The 24,829-nt window shown below is 39.4% G+C and overlaps 1 protein-coding gene across 1 annotated transcript in view; it reads left to right on the forward strand.

Moving 5' to 3' along the window:
• The window catches only part of HSDL2 (hydroxysteroid dehydrogenase like 2), a 61,757-nt gene that overhangs the window by 5,712 nt on the left and 31,216 nt on the right, over positions 1 to 24,829 (forward strand). The window contains 5 exon segments of the mRNA NM_001199130.1: positions 3,626 to 3,789; positions 6,360 to 6,458; positions 10,827 to 10,941; positions 18,882 to 18,985; positions 19,699 to 19,797. Coding sequence (NP_001186059.1) covers positions 3,626 to 3,789; positions 6,360 to 6,458; positions 10,827 to 10,941; positions 18,882 to 18,985; positions 19,699 to 19,797 — 581 coding nt within the window.

A 24,829-nucleotide genomic window follows, 5' to 3' on the forward strand; every position in this document is an offset into this window, starting at 1 on the left:
AGAGGCAGAGACACAGGCAGAGGGAGAAGCAGGCTCTCCAAACCTGATGTGGGACTCAGTCCAGGGGAGACACAGAGAGACAGATACGATATAGGCAGAGTGGAGAAGCAGGCTCCCTCCAGGGAGCCTGATGTGGGACTTGATCCCAAGACCCCAGGATCACGCTCTGAGTCAAAGGCAGACGTTCAACCGCTGAGCCACCCAGGCACCCCATAAAACATAATGTTTTAAAACAACAGTGATTTTTTTTTTATTATCCACAGTTCTTGAGTTAACTGGGTTTTTCTGCTCTGTATACTCTAAATTGAGGTCATTGATACAGTTGCATTTAGCTGAGTCCTTAGCTGGGGCTGAAACATCCTAAACAGCCTCTCACCCTCCAGGGCCTCTCTCACTTGACCTGTCATCATTTGGTAATTTGTTCCACTCTGTATCATAGCATCTCGCTACAGAAAGAGACAGTGGAGACTGCCAGCCACCTTACAGTGTGGGGTTGGAAATCAGAATATCACTTTCATTACATTCTATTGCTCAAAAAAAAGTCAAAAAGCTAACCCAGACTCAAGGGGAAGGGAAAAATACATTCTTCCTCTTGATGAAAGGAATGCCAAAGGACTTGTGGCGATGCTTGATCTACAACAGTAGCCTGTAATCCAGCAGCTTCACCAATAGGTTTATATGCCCTAGAGAAACTCTTGCACATGTGACTGGAAAAAGTGAACAAGAATATTTTTAGCAACATTGTTTGTAATAGACAAAAAAAGAAAACTGGAAACCATCACCCAAATCTATAAATAGTAGAACGAATAGACAATTTGTAGTATGCTCATATGCAGATACTACGTATTAATTAAAATAATATAGTTATCTGCACCAACATGGATAAATCTCCACACAATGTTTTGTGAAAGAAGTAAATCCTACAGTTCCATACTGTATGAATCCATTATATAAAGTTCAGTTAAAATTAAATAATGTATTGGGATGCCTGGGTGGCTCAGTGGTTGAGCATCTGACTTTGGCTCATGTGGTAATCCTGGGGTCTTGGGATCAAGTCCCACATCAGGCTTCCCGAAGGGAGCCTGCTTCTCCCTCTGCCTATATCATATCTGCCTCTTTGTGTCTCTCATGAATAAATAAATAAAATCTTAAAAAAAAAGACACTTTTTTAAAAAAATTAAAGTGTATTACTTAGACATTGGTTAGGCAAGCATTTTTTTTTTTTAAGTGATCTCTGTGCCCAATATGGGGCTTGAACTCCCGACCCCAAGATCAAGAGTTACAATGCTGTACTGATTGAACCAGCCAGGCACCCCAGGCAAGCTTTTCCTGAAAAGGGCCAGATAGTAAATATTTTAGGCTTCATAGGTGAGAGGCAAAATTGGAGGTAGTATGTAGGCAATGAAATGTGTATGTAATGTATGTATAAGTGTATCTATATATATCTAAGACAATGCATAATGAGAAAACCAATTTCCACAATATTTTTTATTAGTGAAATTCAAAAGAAGAACAGTTTTTTTGGCAATACAATGAGAAGAATGAAATTCTTTTTGCGGAGGAAGAGAGGGTTTATTAGTGTCCTAGGGCTGCCATAACAAAGTACAAGTTGAGTGGCTGCAAACTAATTCTCTCACAGTTCCGGAGGCTAGATGTCTCAAATCTAAAATCAGAGTGTCAGCCAGAATATTCTCCCCTGAAATTCTGGGTAGAAATCTTCCTTGCCTCTTCCACAGTGTGAGAGAGCTTCTGGTGACAGCCAGCAATTCTTTGCATTCTTACCTTGCATCACTCCAATCTCTCCCTCCTTCATCAGATGGTATTCTTGTATGTGGATCTTTTTTTTTTTTTTAATTTTTATTTATTTATGATAGTCACAGAGAGAAAGAGAGAGAGGCAGAGACACAGGCAGAGGGAGAAGCAGGCTCCATGCACCGGAAGCCCGATGTGGGATTCGATCCCGGGTCTCCAGGATCGCGCCCTGGGCCAAAGGCAGGCACCAAACCACTGCGCCACCCAGGGATCCCTTGTATGTGGATCTTTACATAGTCTTCTCTCCTCGTTTCCAGTCATACTGAATTAAAGGCCCACCCGACTCCAATATGTCCTCATCTTATCTAATTACATCTGCAACAATTCTCTTTCTAAATAAGGTCACATCCTGGGGTACTAGAGGTTAGCACTTCAGCATATCCTTTTGGGTAGGTACAACTCAAGACACAGCAGGGAGGTAATGTTTGGCTTCATCGGGGTTCAAAATTAGTGTTCCTTATCATCAAATTGATCATAAATGTTCATCTGTAAAAGCTATTCTTAGCTTTAGGACTATATACAAACAGATGGAGGGTCAGATTTGGCCCTTAGGTTAGGCATAGAGGTGTTGGTATAAGAAATAGTAAAAAACAAAACAAAAAAACGGGAATAAAGGAATAGACTAGTGCCTTATGGAGAATTGGTAATATTCCTGTTTCTCTTTCTTGCAACTCATTTTATTCTTTATATATATATATATTAGTTTACATGCTTTTTGTATGTTTGCTGTATTTCACTAATAATAGTCACCACCTCTTGGTCTCTTCCCTTCTCCACTCCCCGGCTTTCCTACCAAAACATTTATTTCTTACTTTAAAACCCTTCCCCATGTTCCCTCTGATCTTTTCTGAGGTGTAAATCCTATAGATCTTGGCAGGAACCTTATGTTCTTATTGGTTAACGAGTCTGTGTAGTTATACTCCCCTATCTCTTTATGATTGTCACTTTCACTGTATTTACCCTCCTCAGAGAAGGTTTTGTTTTTGTTTTTTAAGTAGGCTCCATGCCCAGCATGAAGCCCAACAGGGGCTTAAACTTAGGACCCTGAGATCAAGAACTGAGCTGAGATAAAAAGTCAGATGCTTAACCGACTGAGCCACCCAGGTGCCCCATCACAATCAATTTTAAAACCTTTTCATCATCTTCGAAAAAGGCCCTACACTCCTTAGCTATCAACTCCAACCCCCTCCACCCCTAGTCCTCAGCAGCCACCATCCCTGTGACTCAGATTACCTTTTCTGGACATTTCGTATAAGTGGAATCGTACAGTCTATGGTCCTTTGTGACTGGCTTCTTTCACTTAGCATAATGTTTTCAGGGTTCATCCATGTAGCATGGATCAGTACTTCTTTTCTTTTTATTGTTGAATATATTCCTTTGTGGATATACTGCAATTAAGCAATTAACTTAATCAGGGAATTAAGTAATTAACTTAATAAATAAATAAAGCTTTTATTTATTTATTCATGAGAGACACAGAGAGAGGCAGAGACATAGGTAGAGGGAGAAGCAGGCTCCATGCAGGGAGCCTGACGTGGGACTCGATCCTGGGACTCCAGGACCACGCCCTGGGTCAAAGGCAGGTGCCAAACCGCTGAGCCACCCAGGGATCCCCTCAGTTATAATAATTTATAAATCATTGTGCAGTGGCAGTATTACAGAGCTATTTGCTGTCAGGGAGGGAGGGTGGTTTAGAGAAAGTTTTAGAGGAGAAAACACATAATGTGAAAAGATGCAGAAGTTTCCTCTTACTAATAATAATAAGTAAATAAAACTTGAGGTTTCTCATGAGGTCATATTTGTTCTGTTGTAGGAAGCTAGCAGGATGTACAGTTTTTATCACAGGTGCAAGCCGTGGCATTGGCAAAGCTATTGCATTGAAAGCAGCAAAGGATGGAGCAAACATTGTCATTGCTGCGAAGACTACACACGCACACCCCAAGCTTCCAGGCACAATCTTTACTGCTGCTGAAGAAAGTGAGTGAATGTGACCATGCCATTTCGTGACATGTCCTAACTATGGTTTCAATACATAGAGAATTTGCGGGAGAGTTTAATTTTAGCTATTTGAAAGCTACTCTGAAAATAATTTTATCTGGTTAAAGAAGTTTTGTCACCTTAGAGCACTGATTCAGGAACTTTTTTCCCAGCACTTTTTTTTTTTTTTAAAGATTTTATTTATTTATTTGAGAGAGAGAGAGAGAGAAAGCACAGAGGGAGAGAGAGGAGAAGCAGATTCCCCACTGAGCAGGGAGCTCAATGCGGGGCTCTATCCCAGGACCCCCGGTATCATGACATGAATTGAAGGTAGACACTTAACTAACTGAGCCACCCAGGTGCCCCCAGCATTTTTGAATGATGTGAGAGACTCCCCTTAAAAATTATGTCTCTTGAGGGCAGTGATTCTTGGATCTGTGCAGAGAATAGGGAATAGGGGGAGTGGAAATGAGAAGCGGATGAGGTAAACACTTTGAAAAAGCTCTCCATTCTATTTATTCTGTGCCATTTGAAACTCATTGTCTTAATACTTTTGGTTCACAAATAATTATCAAGTGCTTATATTCAAGGCATTGTGCACTAGGCATAGTATCAGGAAGGAGGGCTTAAAATTCAACTTCAAGGGCAGCCCTGGTGGCACAGCGGTTTAGCGCCGCCTGCAGCCCTGGGTGTGGATTCTGGAGACCCAGGGTCGAGTCCAACGTCAGGCTCCCTGCATGGAGCCTGCTTCTCCTTCTGCCTTTGTCTCTGCCTCTCTCTCTCTTTCTCTGTGTCTCTTATGAATAAATAGATAAAATCTTTAAAAAAAAATTCAACTTCAGTTAATATTGCTAGTTTTGTTAGTCATGTTAATAGCATCATGGTTATGTTAGGGGAACACATATGAGGTATTTATAAATAAGATGATACCTGGGTTTTGTTTTAAAATACACACCAGCCAAAAACAGGATTGGGGGTAAAAAAAAATTAAACAAGGGGCCCCTGGGTGGCTCAGTTGGTTGAGCATTTGCTTTTTGCTTGGGTCATGGTCCAGGGGTCCTGGGATGAAGTCCCACATTAGGTTTCCTGCTCAGCAGGGAGTCTGCTTCTCCCTCTCCCCCTCCCCTTGCTCATTCTTGTGCACTCTCTCTCTCTCTCTGAAATGAAATAGGGGATCCCTGGTGGCTCAGCAGTTTGGTGCCTGCCTTTGGCCCAGGGCATGATCCTGAAGTCCCAAGATCGAGTCCCACATCAGGCTCCCTGTGTGGAGCCTGCTTCTCCCTCTGTCTATGTCTCTGCCTCTCTCTCTCTCTCTGTGTCTCTCATGAATAAATAAATAAAATCTTAAAAAAAATGAAATGAATAAATAATCTTTTAAAAACTTAACTGTCAGAGCATTGACAATCATTGAAGATAGGTGATAGATTAATGGTAATTTATTATACTCTTTATGTTTTTGCATATTTCTTGAAATTTCATGATAAAGGTTTTTATTTTTATGTTTATTTTTTAAAGATTTATTTATTCATGATAGACATATATGTAGAGAGAGAGAGGCAGAGACACAGGAGGAGGGGTAAGCAGGCCCGTGCCGGGAGCCTGACATGGGACTCGATCCTGGGACTCCAGGATCGTGCCCTGGGCCAAAGGCAGACGCGAAACCGCTGAGCCACCCAGGATCCCCCATGATAAAGGTTTTTAAAATTAACTTCCTTTTTTCTTTTTTCAATTATTATTATTATTATTTTAAGATTTTACGTATTTATTCATGAGACACACACACACAGAGGCAGAGACACAGGCAGAGGGAAAAGCAGGTTCCATGCAGGGAGCCCGATGTGAGACTCCATCCTGGGATTCCAGGGTCATGACCTGAGCTGAAGGCAGACTCTCAACCGCTGAGCCACCCAGGTGGGCGTCCCAACTTCCTTTTTTTCTTAGCTTTTAAGAGAATTTTTAAAAATTACCTTTTTATTTTTTATTTTTTGTTTTTTTAAAGATTTATTTATTTATTTTAGGGAAAGAGCTCATGAGAGTGGGGAAGAGGTAGAGAGAGAGAGAATCCTCAGACTCCCTGCTGAGCATTGATTCTGAGCAGGGCTTGTTCCATGACCCATCACATCATGACCCAAGCTGAAACCAAGAGCCACCCTGACACTCCCCTCCCTTTTTCTCATTTTTTTTTAAAATTTTTATTTATTTATGATAGTCACAGAGAGAGAGAGAGAGGCAGAGACATAGGCAGAGGGAGAAGCAGGCTCCATGCACCGGGAGCCCGACGTGGGATTCGATCCTGGGTCTCCAGGATCGCGCCCTGGGCCAAAGGCAGGCACTAAACCGCTGCGCCACCCAGGGATCCCTTTCTCATTTTTTAAATAGAATTGGTCTCTGTAGTTTGAGGCTAGATATGGATTAGTCTGTTCTACTGTGGGGTGGAGTCACTAGTAGTTATAAGAACATAGTTATTTTTATTGGTTTTCTGAAAATAAGGTGCTTATTTGATTCATATTAAAATGAAAAGTTTAGTATTTGAATGCCTCAGTGCTTTTTTGTTTGTTTATCCTTTGTAGTTGAAGCAGCTGGAGGAAAGGCCTTGCCATGTTCTGTTGATGTGAGAGATGAACAGCAAATCAGTAATGCAGTGGAGAAAGCAGTGGAGCGATTTGGAGGTAGTGCCTTAATTCTGAAATAATTATTGAATATTGTAACTATACATTTTAAAAAATTGTCTTAATCTCCTTAGTCTTTGGAGTATAACCAGGTAATGAGTATTTGCTTATGTAGAGATGCAGCTTAAAACCATCTGATGACTTTGTTGTTGATAAAAATTATTTTGAATAATATAACACATCTATCATTCAAAATAAGGTTAGGCCCTTGACAATAACATATCTAACCAACTAGTTTGGTTAGATCACATCCTCTTGCCTCTCTTTAATTAATGTAACCATCATTTGATAACTTTCTGAGATTTATTGGATAAAGTGTAGATAACCTACTGGCATTCAAGATATTTTATGTTCTGATCTCAACACTTTTTGGTTCCCTTTTTTTTCTCTGCCCCTATATAAACACTTTATTCTTCCCCAAATAGTTTACTTCCTTATCCTTGCCTTGAAGTTTTTGCCTCTTAACTTTTTCTCTTCTCCATCCTGAGTCTTCTTTAGTGCCCATCTCTGCATCTCCAGTCCTACCTGAAATGTTCCCTTCTCTATCTTTTGAAATCCCAGCTTTCTGTGGTTAAATCTCATCTCCTTCATGAAGCCAATTTCCTCACCATGCCAACTAATCAGAAGTGTATTTTTCTTTCTCTGAATTCCTAAAACATGCCTTTGATCCTTGTACTATTTTATTTTTTTAAAAGATTTGTTTTATTTTACAGAGGGGGAGGGGCAGAGAGAGAGAGAGAGAAAATCTCAGACTCCCCACTGAGGGTGGAGCCTAACATGGGGTTTGATCTCACAACCCTGAGATCCTGGCCTGAGCTAAAATCAAAAGTAGGATGCTTGGCTGACTGAGCCACCCAGGCGCCCCTGTTAAACTACTTTAGATCTTAGTATTTTTTGTCCTCAATTAGTTCATAAACTTTTACAAGGCAGGTGTTGGGGGTTGAGCTAAAGCTTTAATGGTATTATAGCAAGGTACCTGGCTGTGTCCAAATCCTGCCCAAACTATTGCCACTCTTCCCTGTTCCTCCCATAATATTGCAGAGACTATATGTATGTACATGTGAAAGATAGTGACCAGTGGGGAAAAGAGATATTTTATTGTTAGCATGGCTTGTACTTATAATCTTTGGTGCAGAATGCTGTGTTATAAATGACTGGGAAAAATAAATGAATGAATGAATGAATGAATGACTGGAGCACAGAGTTTTGCCTCAAGTGGGGCCACTATCTTTAAATCCAAAGTCTCAGAGTGCCTGGGTGGCTCAGGTGGGCTCAGGTCAAGCCCCATATTGGTTCCTGGCTCAGTGGTTCCTCCCTCTTTTTGTGCCCCCTCCCTCCGCCACCCCCCCTTCTGCAAGTATGTGCAGGTGTTTCTCTGTCTCTCAAATAAATAAAAATCTTTAAAAAAAAATCCAAAGTCTTACCCCTAGCTGACAAAGTAATGTGAATGCCCATGTGAGAAGAGGAGAGAGAATGTAAAATTGCTTTTTTCTTACTGATGGGACCACAAGTGTGGAAGAGAAAGGAGAGGAAGCCACATACATGTGCAGGACCTTTTATCTAAAATGTCTTCACCTGCTAGTAAAAGTGACCAATTAGTGTTAATTAAGATTTGACCTTATTTAAACATTTCTAGGGAAGAATTAAGGGAGAAAGAAGATGGGGTAGATAGGGGCTTTACCTTTCTCTATAATCATTCAGTGTTATTTTTTTCTGTTGATCCATTGTGTGCATCAACTGAGGGTAAGTTTATCCTTCCAGGAGAATGAGATCATCAGTTATGGGGGAAGGGGCTGCCACCACCTTTGTCTAAGCCCTACTATCCTTCCTTCTGTCCTATAATTCTGGAGAATGTGAGCAGTCCAAATATTGTCAGGATTGTCCCAAGAAACCTCTGAATTGGGTCAAGACAGGACATAAAAGATACTCAAAAAAGTTATACAGGCCTAGAATTCACCCCCTGTTTGACTTCCCATCTTTTTTTTTTTTTTTTTCTTTCTTCAGTCTTTATTTTTTTTTACCAAATGCTGCCCTTTTTTTTTTTTTATTGGTGTTCAATTTACTAACATACAGAATAACACCCAGTGCCCGTCACCCATTCACTCCCACCCCCCGCCCTCCTCCCCTTCCAACACCCCTAGTTCGTTTCCCAGAGTTAGCAGTCTTTACGTTCTGTCTCCCTTTCTGATATTTCCCACACATTTCTTCTCCCTTCCCTTATATTCCCTTTCACTATTATTTATATTCCCCAAATGAATGAGAACATATAATGTTTGTCCTTCTCCGACTGACTTACTTCACTCAGCTGACTTCCCATCTTGAATTCTATTCTTGATAACTCTGTCTATCCTGGGTCACCAGAAAGTTATACATTATATAGTACATGATGGCAAAGCCGAGTAACATGCTAGAGTGTCCAAATGGAAAGTACCTCCACTTGCCAGTATTGGGCTCTTACAGAGAAATTGAAGTCTCAAAAATTATTATTTTTTAAAGATTTTATTTATTTATTCACGAGAAACAGAGAGAGAGGCAGAGACATAGGTAGACAGAGAAGTAGGCTCCATGCAGGGAGCCCAGTGTGGGACTCGATCCTGGGACTCCAGATCACGCCCTGGGCCGAAAGCAGGCGCTAAACTGCTGAGCCACCCAGGCGTCCTGAAATCTCAAAAATTAATTTCTTCTTGTTAGCACAGAGAACTTAAGGACCCAAATTGAAGTATCTTGGAAGAATTAAAGCCCAGAAATTTCTGCTTTCCAATTTTCTTTCTCTGTTTTATCCCAGCCAAAGAGCTTTCATTCAGAAACATGGGTAGTCTGGATTTAAAAATTATTTTCACAGGTCTTTGCTACTTGGGAAGGCAACTTTCATTATGTTCATTCTAAAGAGTTGGTAGTCACAGGATTTAGAACTCATCTCAGATATACAGGTGATTTACTTGAGTTTTGTTATAACAAAGCTGTACAATGTAATATAGTTGGTTGAATCCAAAGTTATTCGAAGGACACATTTTATTTATTTATTTATTTTTTTTTTAATTTTTATTTATTTATGATAGTCACACAGAGAGAGAGAGAGAGAGAGGCAGAGACATAGGCAGAAGGAGAAGCAGGCTCCATGCACCGGGAGCCCGACGTGGGATTCGATCCCGGGTTTCCAGGATTGTGCCCTGGGCCAAAGGCAGGCGCCAAACCGCTGCGCCACCCAGGGATCCCCGAAGGACACATTTTAAAATATTAGCAACACAGACTTTATACAAAAGAATATAGAAATTGGGGACTGAAAATGTAATGAAGATTTTAAAATACTACATATGAAGAAAGGGTGCTTATGACTAAAATGTTATAGTGAGTATAACAGCCTTATTTATACGATTATCTACATATTGTGAGAGAGAGGCATGGCAAAGTTAAGGGGATAACAAAAAATGTTTATTGCAACGGTGTAACCCCAGCAGAAGTTGTCATATTTTTATTTGATGGAATATTAAATGCTATTTATTTATTTATTTATTTTAAATATTTTATTTATTAGAGACAGAGAGAGAGAGGGGCAGAGACACAGGCAGAGGGAGAAGCAAGCTCCATGCAGGGAGCCTGATGTGGACTCCATTCCAGGTCTCCAGGATCATGCCCTGGGCTGAAGGCGGCGCTAAACTGCTAAGCCACCCGGCTGCCCTTAAGTGCCCTTTAAAAAGAATTATGAATCATGTAGAAATAGAAGTGTTTAAGATACTTTTGTATTTTTACTATATTCATTTAACATTTTTTAACAAAACTTGTAACCAAACTTTTAAACAAAATATGTTACATATAGAGAGACTGTAACAGAATATGCATAAATAATGATTATTCTAGATTAATTTTATTTTGTGTATGAATTACTTAAACTTTGATGATTTGCCTAGAATTGAAAATTCACTCTAGGTCTTTTCTCTTTTCCCAGTTCCCCAAGGCCAGGAAGGACCCCTTTTATTTAAATAAGGGTCTTAGAGAGAAGGGAGACCTTGGAAGTAAGCTTGGAAGGAGAGAAGGCCTTGGAAAGATGCTAGGGAGGAGGGAAGGTTTTAAGGCAATTAACTTAAGGTTCTTGGAGGCAAGGAGGGAAGACCAGAAGGTAAGAGAACAAATAGAAATGGAAGCTACAAACTACCAAGGATTAATCCTCCTCGTATTTTCACATGGAGTTCTGGTAGTTGGCTTTCTCCATTTTGTTAGTGAAAATCATCAGGTCTTGCATTGGTGGGTTAGTCTTATTATCTAAAAGAAGTATTTGCGAACCAGCTTAGGGTTCAACTATATAGAATAAATGTTCTTCTGTTATAAAATTTAAATTATGTTAACAGGAAATGTATTATTTGAAAACAGGAATTGATATTTTGGTGAATAATGCCAGTGCTATTAGCTTGACCAATACATTGGAAACACCTACGAAGAGAGTCGATTTGATGATGAATGTCAACACCAGAGGCACCTATCTGACGTAAGTTAGAGTGGTTGGGGAGAACCTTATAGTGTGTTCTCAGAGCACTAGTTGTAAACAGATTTGCACCAGAATAATAATACAGCTTAAAACCTAGTCATTTATGGAGCACCTGGATGGTAAGGTCGGTTAAGTGTTTCCGCTCAGGTCCTGATCTCAGGGTCATGAGATCAAGCCCCATATGATGGGCTCTGTGCTCAGCATGGAGACTGATTCAGACTCTCACTTCTTCTCCCTCTACTCCTCCCTGCTGGGTACGCAAGCTCATGCTCTCACACATACATGCATTCTCTCTCTCAAATAAATAAATATTTAAAAATAAATGAATGAATGAATAAAACCTAGTCAGTTATTATAAAGGACTAAAAGTGCTCTAAATCAGTAAATAGTATTTTATTTTGTTTTTAAGATTTTTAAAAAATTTATACATTAGAGAGCGAGAGCATGTGTGCACAGCAGGGGGGGTTGGGAGCGAGGGAGAAGCAGACTCCCCGCTGAGCAGGGAGCCGATTGTGGGGCTCCATTCCAGGACCCAGGGATTATGACATAAGCTGAAGGCAGATGCTTAACCAACTGAGCCACTCAGGTGCCCCAGTAAATGGTATTTTAAGTAGTTTGATTCAGAGGCACCTAGGTGGATCAGTGGTTGAGCATCTCTCTGCATTTGGCTCAGGTTGTGATCCCGGGGTCCTGGGATCGAGTCCCACATCAGGCTTCCCATGGGGAGCCTGCTTCTCCCTCTGTCTATGTCTCTGCCTGTCTTTTTGTATCTCTCATGAATAAATAAATAAAATCTTAAATAAATAGTTTTATTCAGAGTCCCTTTTCTCTATGAATTTAATAAAGCCTATAGCTCAAGCATTTTCAAACATTTGCATGAATCAATATATACATACATAACAACTCTTCTGATTATTCAAATCAGCAGTAGTCTTTCCTTCCTCTGAAAAACACTGGTTGTAGTTATGTAAATAACAGGAACCTCATTATGAATCACATTTTTTTTTCATTTTTACTATTTTTAATTTTAATTCCTGTATAGTTAACATATAGTATTATGTTAGTTTCAAGTGTTTGTGAATCATATTTTAATGTAACAAAAGGCTAATGCTGTCTTCAGGAATATCAGGAAATAGAGAATACAGAATGAGACCAAATGTAGTCTCAATCTGTTCTGGATTGATCAGACAATCTAGTTGTTTTGTTTGTTTGTTTGTTTGTTTGTTTGTTTGTTTGTTAAGATTTTATTTATTCATGAGAGACAGAGGGAGAGAGGCAGAGGGAGAAGGAGAAGCAGGCTCCGCGCTGAGCAGGGAGCTCCATGCCGGGCTCATCCCAGGACCCCAGAATTGTGACCTGAGCTAAAGACAGATGCTTAACTGACTGAGCCACCCACATGCCTCCAGACAGCCCACTCTTTTTTGTCCATTTAAAAAATTTTTGTTTTAAGATTTTATTTATTTATTCATAGAGACAGAGAGAGAGAGGGAGAGACACAGGCAGAGGGAGAAGCAGGCTCTACGCAGGAAGCCCAGCATGGGATTCCATTTTCGGGTCTCCAGGATCACGGTCTGAGCTGAAGATGGCGCTAAACCGCTGAGCCACCTGGGCTGCCCCTTTTTTGTCCATTTTTTATCTGTTTATTTACCCTCAGGTTCTGTCATTTTTTTCATGTGGATGTAAGGAAAGATTAGCATAGAACTTGTTTGTCTGCTTTGTATGTATCTTCTATGTATTTGCTTCACATGTATACATAGAATCGGTGGTTGAAGGACCTTGGGCTTTGGAGTTAGACTCCTTTGAGTATGTGTTATCTATGACTTTGTGCAGGTAACTTCTTGCAGATTCTGTTTCCTCATTTGTTAAAATGGGATGATGAAGTAAGTCATAGGGTTGGCCATGAGGATTAAATGTAAACTTTGTTGTTAGTCTGGAAATCTATTTTGTTGGGTCTGCAAAACTGGGCCCTCACAATGTGAAACAATGTGTTTTTACTAGCTCCTTTATTAGTTCAGAATTTTATTAGTTGCCCATATGAAAATGATCAGATTTACACAAAAATCTGGAATTGTGGCTTTCTTGAAATGTTGGAAAACCTGGCTGCTGCAGCACACCCACGTGGCAGCAGTTAGCTGCTATAGCTGAGTGGCAGAGTATCAACTGCCTCATTACAGGCATTAGCATTAATTAGCCTTTTGTTATGTTACAGTGTGATTAATAGACACCTGAAGCTAAGGACAGACCATTTTCATCTTGTGTGCTTGTCCTTCTGTTTTTCTTAAAGAGGGAAGTAAAATATTTCTCATACCCATGTGTCTGTCTGAAGTGAGAAAATGAGACATATGCCAAGAGGGCCATATGTTCAAGTAAAATGAGTGAGAGCTTACTTCTTTATAGATGTGGGGCATATTTTTATAAATTCGTTATGTAAAGTATATATCGTTTTTGAATGGAAACCACAGTGAATCAAACCACAGTTAAGAACTATGGCAAACATACAGAAAAGATTGTGGTGAAAAACTTAAGTAGAAAAAGGACTAACACTTCAATAGGATTTGTGTTTATTTTCAAATAAAATAAGCAGTGCTGCTCTGTGATGCAGTCATGTGTTACATGAAGAAACTGTCTGGGCCTCAAAATCTTTTACAGATGGTAACTTTGTGAAAGAATTTTGATTAAATATAAACACTCATTTAGACAAGCATTTAAAAATATAAACCTAACCTAACTGTTGCTCAGCATGTTGAATTAAGGCTTAGAAGGACATGATTTGTGAAAGTTAAATCATTTGAGGTAATTTCGATTTTAAATGATGGAGCCACAGATCTAAATATTCTACTCACCAAGTTTTATTTATTTAAGGTATCGGCAGAATTTTGATGTGATTAAAAACACTTTTAGGCTAGTATTCATGACATGAGCATAGAAGTGACTTCTTAAATGTTGAGAAATGTCTTAGGATGTTTAATGTAGGGGATCCCTCGGTGGCGCAGCAGTTTGGCGCCTGCCTTTGGCCCAGGGCGCGATCCTGGAGACCCGGGATCGAATCCCACGTCGGGCTCCCGGTGCATGGAGCCTGCTTCTCCCTCTGCCTATGTCTCTGCCTCTCTCTCTCTCTATGTCTATCATAAATAAATAAATCTTTAAAAAAAAATAAAATAAATAAATTTTTTATTTATGATAGTCACAGAGAGAGAGAGAGAGAGAGAGAGGCAGAGACACAGGCAGAGGGAGAAGCAGGCTCCATGCACCGGGAGCCCGACATGGGATTCGATCCCGGGTCTCCAGGATCGCGCCCTGGGCCAAAGGCAGGCGCCAAACTGCTGCGCCACCCAGGGATCCCCATAAATAAAAAATTTAAAAAAAGGATGTTTAATGTAGATTTGTCAAAATTGTGGTAACATAACTATAGACAGCGCTATTGCAATGGTCAGTGTTAACTTTAAGCTCTAATGGTCAGTGTTGGGATCCCTGGGTGGCGCAGCGGTTTAGCGCCTGCCTTTGGCCCAGGGCGCGATCCTGGAGACCCGGGATCGAATCCCACGTCGGGCTCCCGGTGCATGGAGCCTGCTTCTCCCTCTGCCTGTGTCTTTGCCTCTCTCTCTCTCTCACTGTGTGCCTATCATGAATAAAATAAAATAAAATAAATAAAAAATTAAAAAAAAAAAAATAATGGTCAGTGTTAGCTTTAAACTTACTAAACTAATGTAGAAATGTTTCACAGAGATGCAGAAATAATTTTGTTCATCATATTGTTCATTGGGAATTGCTCTTAATAAAAAGTTAAAAATGGACTATGTTATGAATTTTAAGGACTAAATGCATTTCTTTGGTTTGAACCACAGTTAAATGCTTTACTGATATGGACTACAAACATGATCATCTGCTCTGTTATAAGATTATGTGGCTATGATATATTGTTGAAGAGATTTTAGTTTTAATTTGAAAGAAATCAACTCTCTTTTTGTCACCCATGAGAGAATTCCCAACTCAATTCCCATACAAAGATTGGATCAAAGACTTAGCTTTTTCAGTTGACATTATGACTAACATAAACACAAATGTCTGATTCTCATTGCTCATTCCTTGTGAAATTCTGTCTTTGGAAAGCCTGTTTGGCAAGAACAACCTGGCCCCTTTCCTGTACCATGATCGTTTTCCAAGAATGAAACTGATGGCTTAAACTACATTTCTGCAGTTGTCAGGTTTGAAGGTTCAGTTCAAAACAAAGCAAAAAAAAAAAAAAAAAAAAAACCCTGATTTCAGACTATGAGCAAATGAACTAACCTTGTTCAGGTACCTTTCTCAATGAATACTGCTTGTGTAGTTGGAGAATTATAGATGGAACATATAAGCCATAGGGCATTCATGTACTAAAAACTAAATATGAGTACATTGAAGTAGCAGATCTACAAATATCTCTGGAGTAGTTACCCTAAAATAAAATTCTTTTAAAAGCAAAAATTCTATTCATTGTTGAAAGTTCCTATATTTAGGAACAGTTTTGTTTTGTTTTTTTTTTAATTTTAGGAGTTTTTTTTTTAAGATTTTATTTATTTATTCATGAGAGATGCAGAGAGAGAGAGACAGAGAGGCAGAGACACAGGCAGAGGGAGAAGCAGTCTCCACACAGGGAGCCCGATGCAGGACTCGATCCCAGGTCTCCAGGATCACACCCTGGGCTGAAGGCGGCGCTAAACCGCTGAGCCATAAGGGCTGCCCCCTGTTGTTGTTTTTAAAGTAGGCTCACACCCAACATGGGGCTTGAACTCATGACCCTGAGATCAAGAGTCACATGCTCTACCAACTGACACAGCCAGTTACCCCGGAACTAAATATTTTTCCCAGTTAAAGGCATATTTGCAATGCCAAAAGAAAGACCTGCTGTTGACCTTTGGATCAAAGAAAAAGTGGCCAGTTTTTGGTTTCTATGTGAAAGTTATAAGGTATTAAAGAGTAAATTGAGGGGCGTCTGCCCTTGGGCTCTGCTCATGCTGTCTCTGAAATAAATAAATAAGTAAATACATACATACCTTTAAAAATAAAAGAAAATTGATAAACATTTTGTTTTTATTTGGTGACACCCATATATTCATGGAGGGAAGCATAGATTGTTTTCTCAGGCAAGCTTGAGGAGTACCGTCAGGGAGAGCATGGGGGAAAGGCCCAAAGAACTGACCTTTTGGGAGGTTTCAGCAAGGATCTAGAGCTATTTCCTGATTCCTGGCACCCGGGGCCCTGTGACTTGTGTCACAGGTTTAGGGAAACAGGGTTGGAAGGCAGAGATGAGGTAGAAGGCAAACCCTTAGTTTGTGTTTTTAAGTTTTAATTAAATACAGAACCTCTAGTGTTATATGTGTTTGTATCGTGTTAAATACTTAACAGAAATTCAGTAATAAACTTTAATTGTATTTCTGAACAGGTTTTTTTTCCTGTACCCAGCTCACTTTATTCATTTACTCAAATGTCCCATAGGCATTTGAGCTTGTAACTCTAATTAAGTAAAATAATTATGTAATAGAAATAAGTGCAGTGCCTAGCCCACAGTAAATTTTCAGTAAGTTTAACTATTTAGCTGAAACTATTAGTATTTAAGTGTGGTGCTAATGGTCTTTAAAATGTAAAATTGGCCATGATGCTATTAAAAATGCAGCTGACTTAGGATTAGTAATGCTGAGGGTCAGGCAGGCAGAGTGCAGGTAGGAAGGTTTTGTCAAATAGATCAAAGAAGAAGCCCATGTTTATAATGTAAATGAAATGAGCTTTTTCCTTGGATGTAAAATGTAGTCATGGTCTTTTTGCCTGGAATAGATTTGATTTTTCCTGTTGAAATTTTGAGGTGCAGCTTCATTGTTTTAATGAATGTCAGCTGTAATAATGTTTGCCTCTCCCCAGCTCACCCCATGAAAGTGAAACACTTTTGGAAAGAAAAAACAATATATATAAAACCCTTTAGTGATGTTGATTGTATTTGGTTTCTAGACCTGAAAAGACCTTGCAGATGGTAGTAAGAATGTTGTACATTAGTTAATAAAAAAACTGACAGGAGAAGAATCAACTAGTTCAAAGTCCTAGAAATAGGGGATCCCTGGGTGGCGCAGCGGTTTAGTGCCTGCCTTTGGCCCAGGGCGCGATCCTGGAGACCCGGGATCGAGTCCCACGTCAGGCTCCCGGTGCATGGAGCTTGCTTCTCCCTCTGCCTGTATCTCTGCCTCTCTCTCTCACTGTGTGCCTATCATGAATTTAAAAAAAAAAAAAAAGTCCTAGAAATAATTGAATGTGAAATAAAACTAAAAGCTAGTATTTTTTTCCTTTTTTTCTCTTTCTACTTCAAATACTTTAAAGCTATACAATTTTTAAGGTACAATATGCTCTAGTTTAATAACACAGTGTAGTTTAATCATTAATAAATTAAAAATAGGGGATCCCTGGGTGGCTCAGTGGTTTGGCACCTGCCTTTGGCCCAGGGCGTGATCCTGGAGTCCCGGGATCGAGTCCCACGTCGGGCTCCCGGCATGGAGCCTGCTTCTCCCTCCTCCTGTGTCTCTGTCTCTGTCTCTCTCTCTCTCTCTCTCTCTCTCTATCATAAATAAATAAAATCTTTTTAAAAATTAATTAATTAATTAAAAATATTGAACCTGAGTTTTAAAAAAAATTAATTGCCTGCTTTTTTGAACAGTTTCTTTTTTTTTATTTTTTATTATTTATTTTTTTTTATTTTTATTTTTATTTTTTTTGAATTTTTTTTTTTTGAACAGTTTCTTAAACATAAAAGCTAAGTTTTTTTTAAGATTTTCTTTTTTTTTTTTTTAAGATTTTATTTTTATTTATTTATTTATGAGAGCCAGAGAGAGAGAGAGAGAGGCAGAGACAAGGCAGAGGGAGAGGCAGGCTCCATGCTGAGAGCCCGATGTGGGACTTGATCCCCGGTCTCCAGGATCACGCCCTGGGCCGAAGGCGGGCGCCAAACCACTGCGCCACCCAGGGACCCCAAAAGCTAAGTTTTTATATGCAGTATGCCCGAAGGCATACTGTATTACATATTGGTACAAATTAAATTTGGGAATGTATTAGGAGTTGTGTTATTAAATTACAGTCCCATCATAGTAGGAATACCAACCACACCTACTAAGATGAGATAAGCCAGCATATGTAATACTAATAATAGTAGTTGTTTATTTCATGTTTAACATATGCACTCTTTTAAATATTTCCTGTTTATCATCTCATTTTAATCCTTTGGTCAGTCCTACATGGTAGCAGGTATTACCAACATTTACTGATGAGAAAACAGAATTAGAATAGAATAGATGTTGCCTAAGATCACCCAATGAAGGGGAAGAAAGAGGATTTGAACCCATAGTACGGCCCATGCTGTTGGCAGGGACATTAACTCACTGAAAATTATGAGTGCACATGCACGCACGTATTGGTCTCTTGGGAGGAGAATTGGAAAGATGTAGTTGAAAGTAACCTCAGTTGGATTTAAGGCTAATATGCCAAGGATTTGAGTATTTTTATTCATCAGATCATTTTGTCAGGCCATTAAGCAGAATTTCGAAGAATGAAAATTATTGCTTTTCCTACCTTCATTCTAGAAAAGTAAACACAAAAGTACCCTACAGATTCCTGACCACGTTTAGTTGCTTTGTAGAAGTACTTTAAAACATAATTTTAGGGGCACCTGGGTCACTCAGTTGGTTAAGCATCTGACTTCTGGTTTTGGCTCTGGTCATGATCTTGGAGTCCTGAGATGGAGCCCCTGCATCAGGCTCTGTGCTCAGCAGGGAGTCTACTTGAGATTCTCCCTCTCCCTCTGCCCTTCCACTCATGCACACTCTCTCTCAAATAAAATCTTTGAAAATAAAAATAGAATATAATTTTGAAGTGGGGAAGTTGTTAGAAAGCTATTAACTTGATGTGTTTTCTTTTGCTTTTAGATCTAAAGCATGCATTCCTTATTTGAAAAAGAGTAAAATTGCTCATATCCTCAATCTCAGCCCACCACTGAACTTAAATCCAATGTGGTTCAAACAGCACTGTGGTAGGTGGTATGTTGAGGGGATGATTTGTTTGGTTAGTTTGTTTTGTGTTAAATCAGTGTATCTATAATGTAATCCCATTTTTACATAGCATTCAACATTAAATTTTCTATGCAGAATCAGCACATTGGAAACTAGATTCTTAATCTTTTACCTATAATTTAAAATATTGAGGTCATAACTTACATTCAATAGTATGCACCGATATTAATGGTTAAGTTTGGTAAGTTTTGACAAATGAATATACCTGTATAACCAATACCCAAATCAAGTTACGGATTTCCATCATTCCAGAAAGCTCCCTCAAGTCCCAATGGGTGTGTTTTATTGTATTTAACTTATTCTCCAATGAAATTGGTTAGAAACTATGAAGTACTTTTTCTTTCACCACAAACTAATGATTTGAGGTGAGTATGCATTAAATTGCAAGATTTATATAAAGGTGCCTCCTTTGAAATAGTTACATCAGATATTCCTCCTTTGTACATAATTCACTAAAATTTGGACAGGTAATTGGAATAGAAAGCCACAGGGCAAAACCAGAAGTCCTGTTTTGATTGACTAGGTTAAACAAATTTTCAACTTTTTGTTCTTATTTTTCTAGCAGTATAGCCATAGAAAGTGGTTATCGATACTCCCAAATTAGTTTGTTTGTTTGTTTTTTTTTTTTTTTTTAGTTTCTTAATTAAGTACTATTCTTTGTGGTTTCTTTCAGCTTATACCATTGCTAAGTATGGTATGTCTATGTGTGTGCTTGGGATGGCAGAAGAATTTAAGGGTGAAATTGCAGTCAATGCATTATGGCCTAAAACAGGTATGTACTTAAAAAATTCAGTTACTGGATTCTCGTTTATTGCCCTTGACACTTTTGAGGTACATCTTGGATAGAGGGGAAATAAGTTAAACAAGTTTTAATAGGTTAAACTTTTTTGAGAGAACGAGCTTGTGGGGGCATGCACATAAGCCAGCATGAATGCCTGCATGAGTGTGGTGGGGAGACGGGGGCAGGAGGAGAGGAAGAGAGAATCTTAAGCAGGCTCCTTGCCCAGCAGGGAGCCTGACTTGGGGCTAAATCTCACAACCCTGAGATCATGACCTGGGCAAAATCAAGAACTAGACACTCAACTGACTGTACCACCCAGGTGCCCCCGAAACTCTGTTTTTAAAACTTAGAAGTTGGAGGTGGGTGAAATATGGAAGCAATTGAATTCTGAAGGGCATAAGAAAATAGGGGAAGGAAAAGTATTCTAATAATTTTAAAAGTCTCATCTTGGGGCAACCACAATTCTAGATGGTATGTTTTTTTAAAAATTATATTTTCTGTTGGTGGCTAGGGTATAGAAGTGCTTTTGGATATTAAAGTTATAGACAACTACTATACTTACCTATATCTGTTTTATTTTAAATTAAGTTTTTTTATTTTATTTCCAATATAGTTAACATTTATTACATTAGTTTCAGGTGTTCAGTATAGTAACTAAACAGTTCTCTACAGTTCTCAGTGCTCATCAAAATAAGTGTTCTCTTGGGGCACCTGTGTGGCTCAGTTGGCAAAGCATCTGCCTTCTGCTCAGGTCATGATCCTGGAGTCCTGGGATCAAGTCCCAAGTCCCTCTGAGCAGGGAGCCAGCTTCGCCCTCTTCTCCCCCTTCTCCCCCACTTGTGCTCCCTGTCACTATCTCTGTCACTCTCAAATAAATAAATAAAATCTTTTTAAAAATTAGATTCGTGTACTCTTAATCTGCTTCACTTTTCACCCATCCCATCACCCAGATCCCCCTTTATTAACAATCAGTTTGTTCTGTATACCTGAAAGTCTGTTTCTTGGGCACTTGGGTGCCTCAGATGGTTAAGCATCTGCCTTGGGCTCAGGTCATGAGCCCAAGGTCCTGGGACCAAGCTCCACATCGAGCTCCCTGCTCAGTGGGGAGTCTGCTTCTCCCTCTCCCTCTCTCTTGTGTTCTGTCAAATAAATAAATAAAATTGGGATGCCTGGGTGGCTCAGCGGTTGGGCGTCTGCCTTCAGCTCAGGGCGTGATCCTGGAATGCCTGGATCAAGTCCTACATGGGGCTCTGTGCACGGAGCCTGCTTCTCTCTCTGCCTATGTCTCTGCCTCTCTCTGCATCTTTTATGAGTAAATAAATAAAATTTTTTTAAAAATCTTTTTTTTTTTAAAGAGTGTTTCTTGGTTTGTCTCTTTTTTCCCCATGTTTTACTCATTTGTTTTCTTTAATTCCACTTGAGTGAAATGATATGGTATTTGTCTTTATTTGACTGACTTATTTCACTTAGCATTATATTCTCCAGCTCCATCCATGTGATCAGATATTTTTTCTGCAGTTGGTTATTCAAATCAGGATATAAACAAGTTTAACACAGTACGTCTGTTTGGTATGTTTTTTCACTTATAGTAGTTACACTTTTAATTTTTTTTCCTTGCCACTGATTTCTTGAAAAATCAGGTCATTTATAGAATTTCCAACATTCTGGTTTTCCAGATCTCTTCCCCCTTGTGTCTTTTAACATGTTTCTTTATTGTCTAAGGATGTTTATGTTGTTTATTCCTATTTTTCCTTCTGGAATATTGTTTATTCATTTGTTGCTCAACAGATATTTATTGGACAGTTACCAGGTGGCAGACATTGTGCAAGGCATTGTGGATACTTTTTTAGCCTTTTCAACAAATAGATGACTAGGTTGGTAAGAGTTGGCCATGAAACCCATTTAATCCAGCATTTTATAGTATTAGGAGTACTCTTGAACTGAGTTGTGACATATAACAGTGTGAAACTAACCCAGAGTTCTACTTTAGGGACATTTGAGGGATTTCTTTTTATCTTATTCCCATCTGCTGTCTGTGGGGTGAAGGGGTTTCATCAGCTTCAAGCAGAAGTTAAAGGGCCAATGACCTGTAGTATTGATGGCAGGGAAATGAGGGGCTGTGGGTGAGAATGTATGGAGCATGGGGGCGTGTTTCTAATGTAACTTTTAGGAGAATATAGCTGTTGCAACCACCTCTGTAGTCCCCACTTTTCTTCTAAGGGCTCCAATAATCAATTTTTTTTTTTAAAGATTTTATTTATTCATGAGAGAATAAATAAGAGAGACAGGCAGAGGAAGAAGCAGGCTCCATACAGGGAGCCCGATGTGGGACTTAATCCTGGGACTCCAGAATCACGCCCTGGGCCGAAGGCAGGCGCTTAACTATTGAGCCACCCAGGGATCCCCTCCAAGAATAAATTTTTAAAAATTGTTTTCTTCGGCTATTTGAGATTTCTTTCTTCCCTGGCCCACTGTGGAATTAGAACCATGTTTTATCGCTTTTTCATTTCCTTTATGTTTCCATGGTAGACACAGTTCTTTAAAGATTTTCTGGAGTGATAATCTTTGCAGTGGGGCAAAAGGTGAAAGTGGAAAAGGGCTTCTATGCTGTTTTCCAAAGTACACGTCAAGACTCATTGGCGAGTCATGAAATCAATTTTGTGGATTGTGAAATTGAGTTAGAAGGTAGCAGCCAGAATTTTGTTGTTTTATTTCTAATGGAATAAGATAGAAAATATTAGGGGGCATTGCTGATAGTATTGTTTCATATACAAATGAACATATATTTATTTGTGAGTGTTTATGTAGATATTATGTACTCTTAGTAATATTGGTAAAAAGAATTACTGATTATGGATCACAGTTAAAAACTTTAAAAAGCTCACGCTTTACTGTGCTGTTCTTCTTCAACTTACTTTGCTTCTCTCCCTTCTCAGCCTCCTCCTCCTCCCACTGCACTTTGCTGTTGTCGGTAGTGAGACTCAGGCAGGCAGTTAGAAAGGGAGGTCTCCCAGATACAAAGTCCTAACAATATTTTCCCATTTTTTTGTACCTCTGTTATGTTACTTACTGTTTCTATTCATTCATCTTCCAAACATCTTTATATGCCAGGCACAGTTCTCTGCACTATTTATTCATTATGCTTCCAAGAGTAATTTATTGTTTACCTGAGTATAAGATATTAAGGGGTACTAACATGAATGAAAGTTTACTATTTAGAGTGGTTACCGTCATCTGCACTTAGTCTTTCCCTCCTCAGCTCTACTCCCCTAACCTTTGGGTCTTTGGGATCCTGGGTTAACAAAGTTAGAAACAGCCTAGTCTGACTCTTAAGAATTTTAGATTTTATTCATACAACAGATAATTATTGGACACCTATTATGTGCCAAGCTCTGTTCTAGTTGTTTAATATACATCAGAGAACAAAACAGACAAGCTGTATCCTTTTGGAACTTAGAGTTTAATTGGGAGAGATACAATAGATGGTTAACATAATAGTAAAGTATGTAGACAGTGGTAATCTAATAGAAAAAAATGGAACAAAGTAAGGGGAATTGGGAGTCCCAGGTACTGGAAGGATAGATTGCAGGGTTTTTGTGTTTTTTTTTTTTTTTAAAGATTTTATTTATTTATTCATGAGAGACAGAGAGAGAGAGAGGCAGAGACACAGGCAGAGGGAGAAGCAGGCTCCATGCAGGGAGCCCGACGTGGAACTCAATCCTGGGTCTCCAGGATCAGGCCCTGGGCTGAAGGTGGTGCCAAACCACTGAGCAACCCTGGCTGCCCTGCTGCTGATAGTTCTTATAAGATGGGGACTGACCCCTGGATTTAATAGTCTGTATATCTCCCTCACATAACTTAACAACATTTGTAATTAAACTATTGATTTTATAACCAAATCAATGTCTTTCTTGCTAGAATGATATTTTCTTGAAGGCAGAGACAGTATCTGCTTTGTTCACTTTATTATAGTCACTGTAAACATTCAGTAACTATTTGATGAATTCATGAATGTACAGTAAAATTACCTCCTGCCTAGCTCCAAAATAGACCTTTTGAGCAGAACATTGCATGAAAGGGAATGTGGAGGACACTACCAGCATTGACATGAGAAATCAGCTCGCTGCCAGCATCTTTGCTTTAGCTCTGAGATAATCATTTTAGAAGTTTTACTATACATCTTGGAACCATTGATATTACTTGGGGCCTAGACTTAATGGCATTGTAAATTGAATTTACAGTCCTATTCCTTGAAATACATGACATTATGAATTATGTACAGGATACTTTTGAAAGAGCAAGAGAGGGACACCTGGGTGCCTCAGCGGTTGAGCGTCTGCCTTCGGCTCAGGGTGTGATCTTGGGATCTGGGATTTAGTCCCACATCAGGCTCCCCACAGGGAGCCTGCTACTCCCTCTGCCTGTCTCTGCCCCTCTCTCTCTGTCTCTCATGAATAAATAAATAAATCTTTAAAAAAATAAATAAAAGAACAAGAGGGCCATGTAGTTGTGGTTAAAGGTTATGAAAGGAAAAAAAAAAAGGTTATGAAAGGAGATTTTCTGATAAAGGTAAACAATTGAAATTGAAGGGGATTTTGTAATCTTCAAGAATTGGACAAGGTGTTCCTGGTAGGGGGTGCAACAAAGGCCATGGTATGAGAAAATACTGTGGTGGAACTGTCAAGGAATTTAATACTGGTGTATGTATGTATGATAGATGGGCTGTGGGTTTTTTCCCACTGAACTTGAGCAGTTGTCTGGAATGTTGGGTAGGTGTGAGGTTGAGGGGTGCTGGCTGGGCAGGGGGTGCTGAATGAGCTAAGCCCCAGGTCTTGATTGCCAAGTTTAGGAGCTTGAATTTTACCTTGTATTCAGGACAGAGCCACGTCAGAATTTTAGAAGCAGGAGAGCAGAGGAAAAATGGAGTGATAGGGTTGCTGATGAGTTTAAGGAGTTTAATTTGGGGCAGCCCGGGTGGCTCAGCTTAGTGTCACCTTCAGCCCAGGGTGTGATCCTGGAGACC

Source organism: Canis lupus, chromosome 11 (assembly GCF_011100685.1).
Source record: "Canis lupus familiaris isolate Mischka breed German Shepherd chromosome 11, alternate assembly UU_Cfam_GSD_1.0, whole genome shotgun sequence".
Classification (NCBI taxonomy): domain Eukaryota; kingdom Metazoa; phylum Chordata; class Mammalia; order Carnivora; family Canidae; genus Canis; species Canis lupus.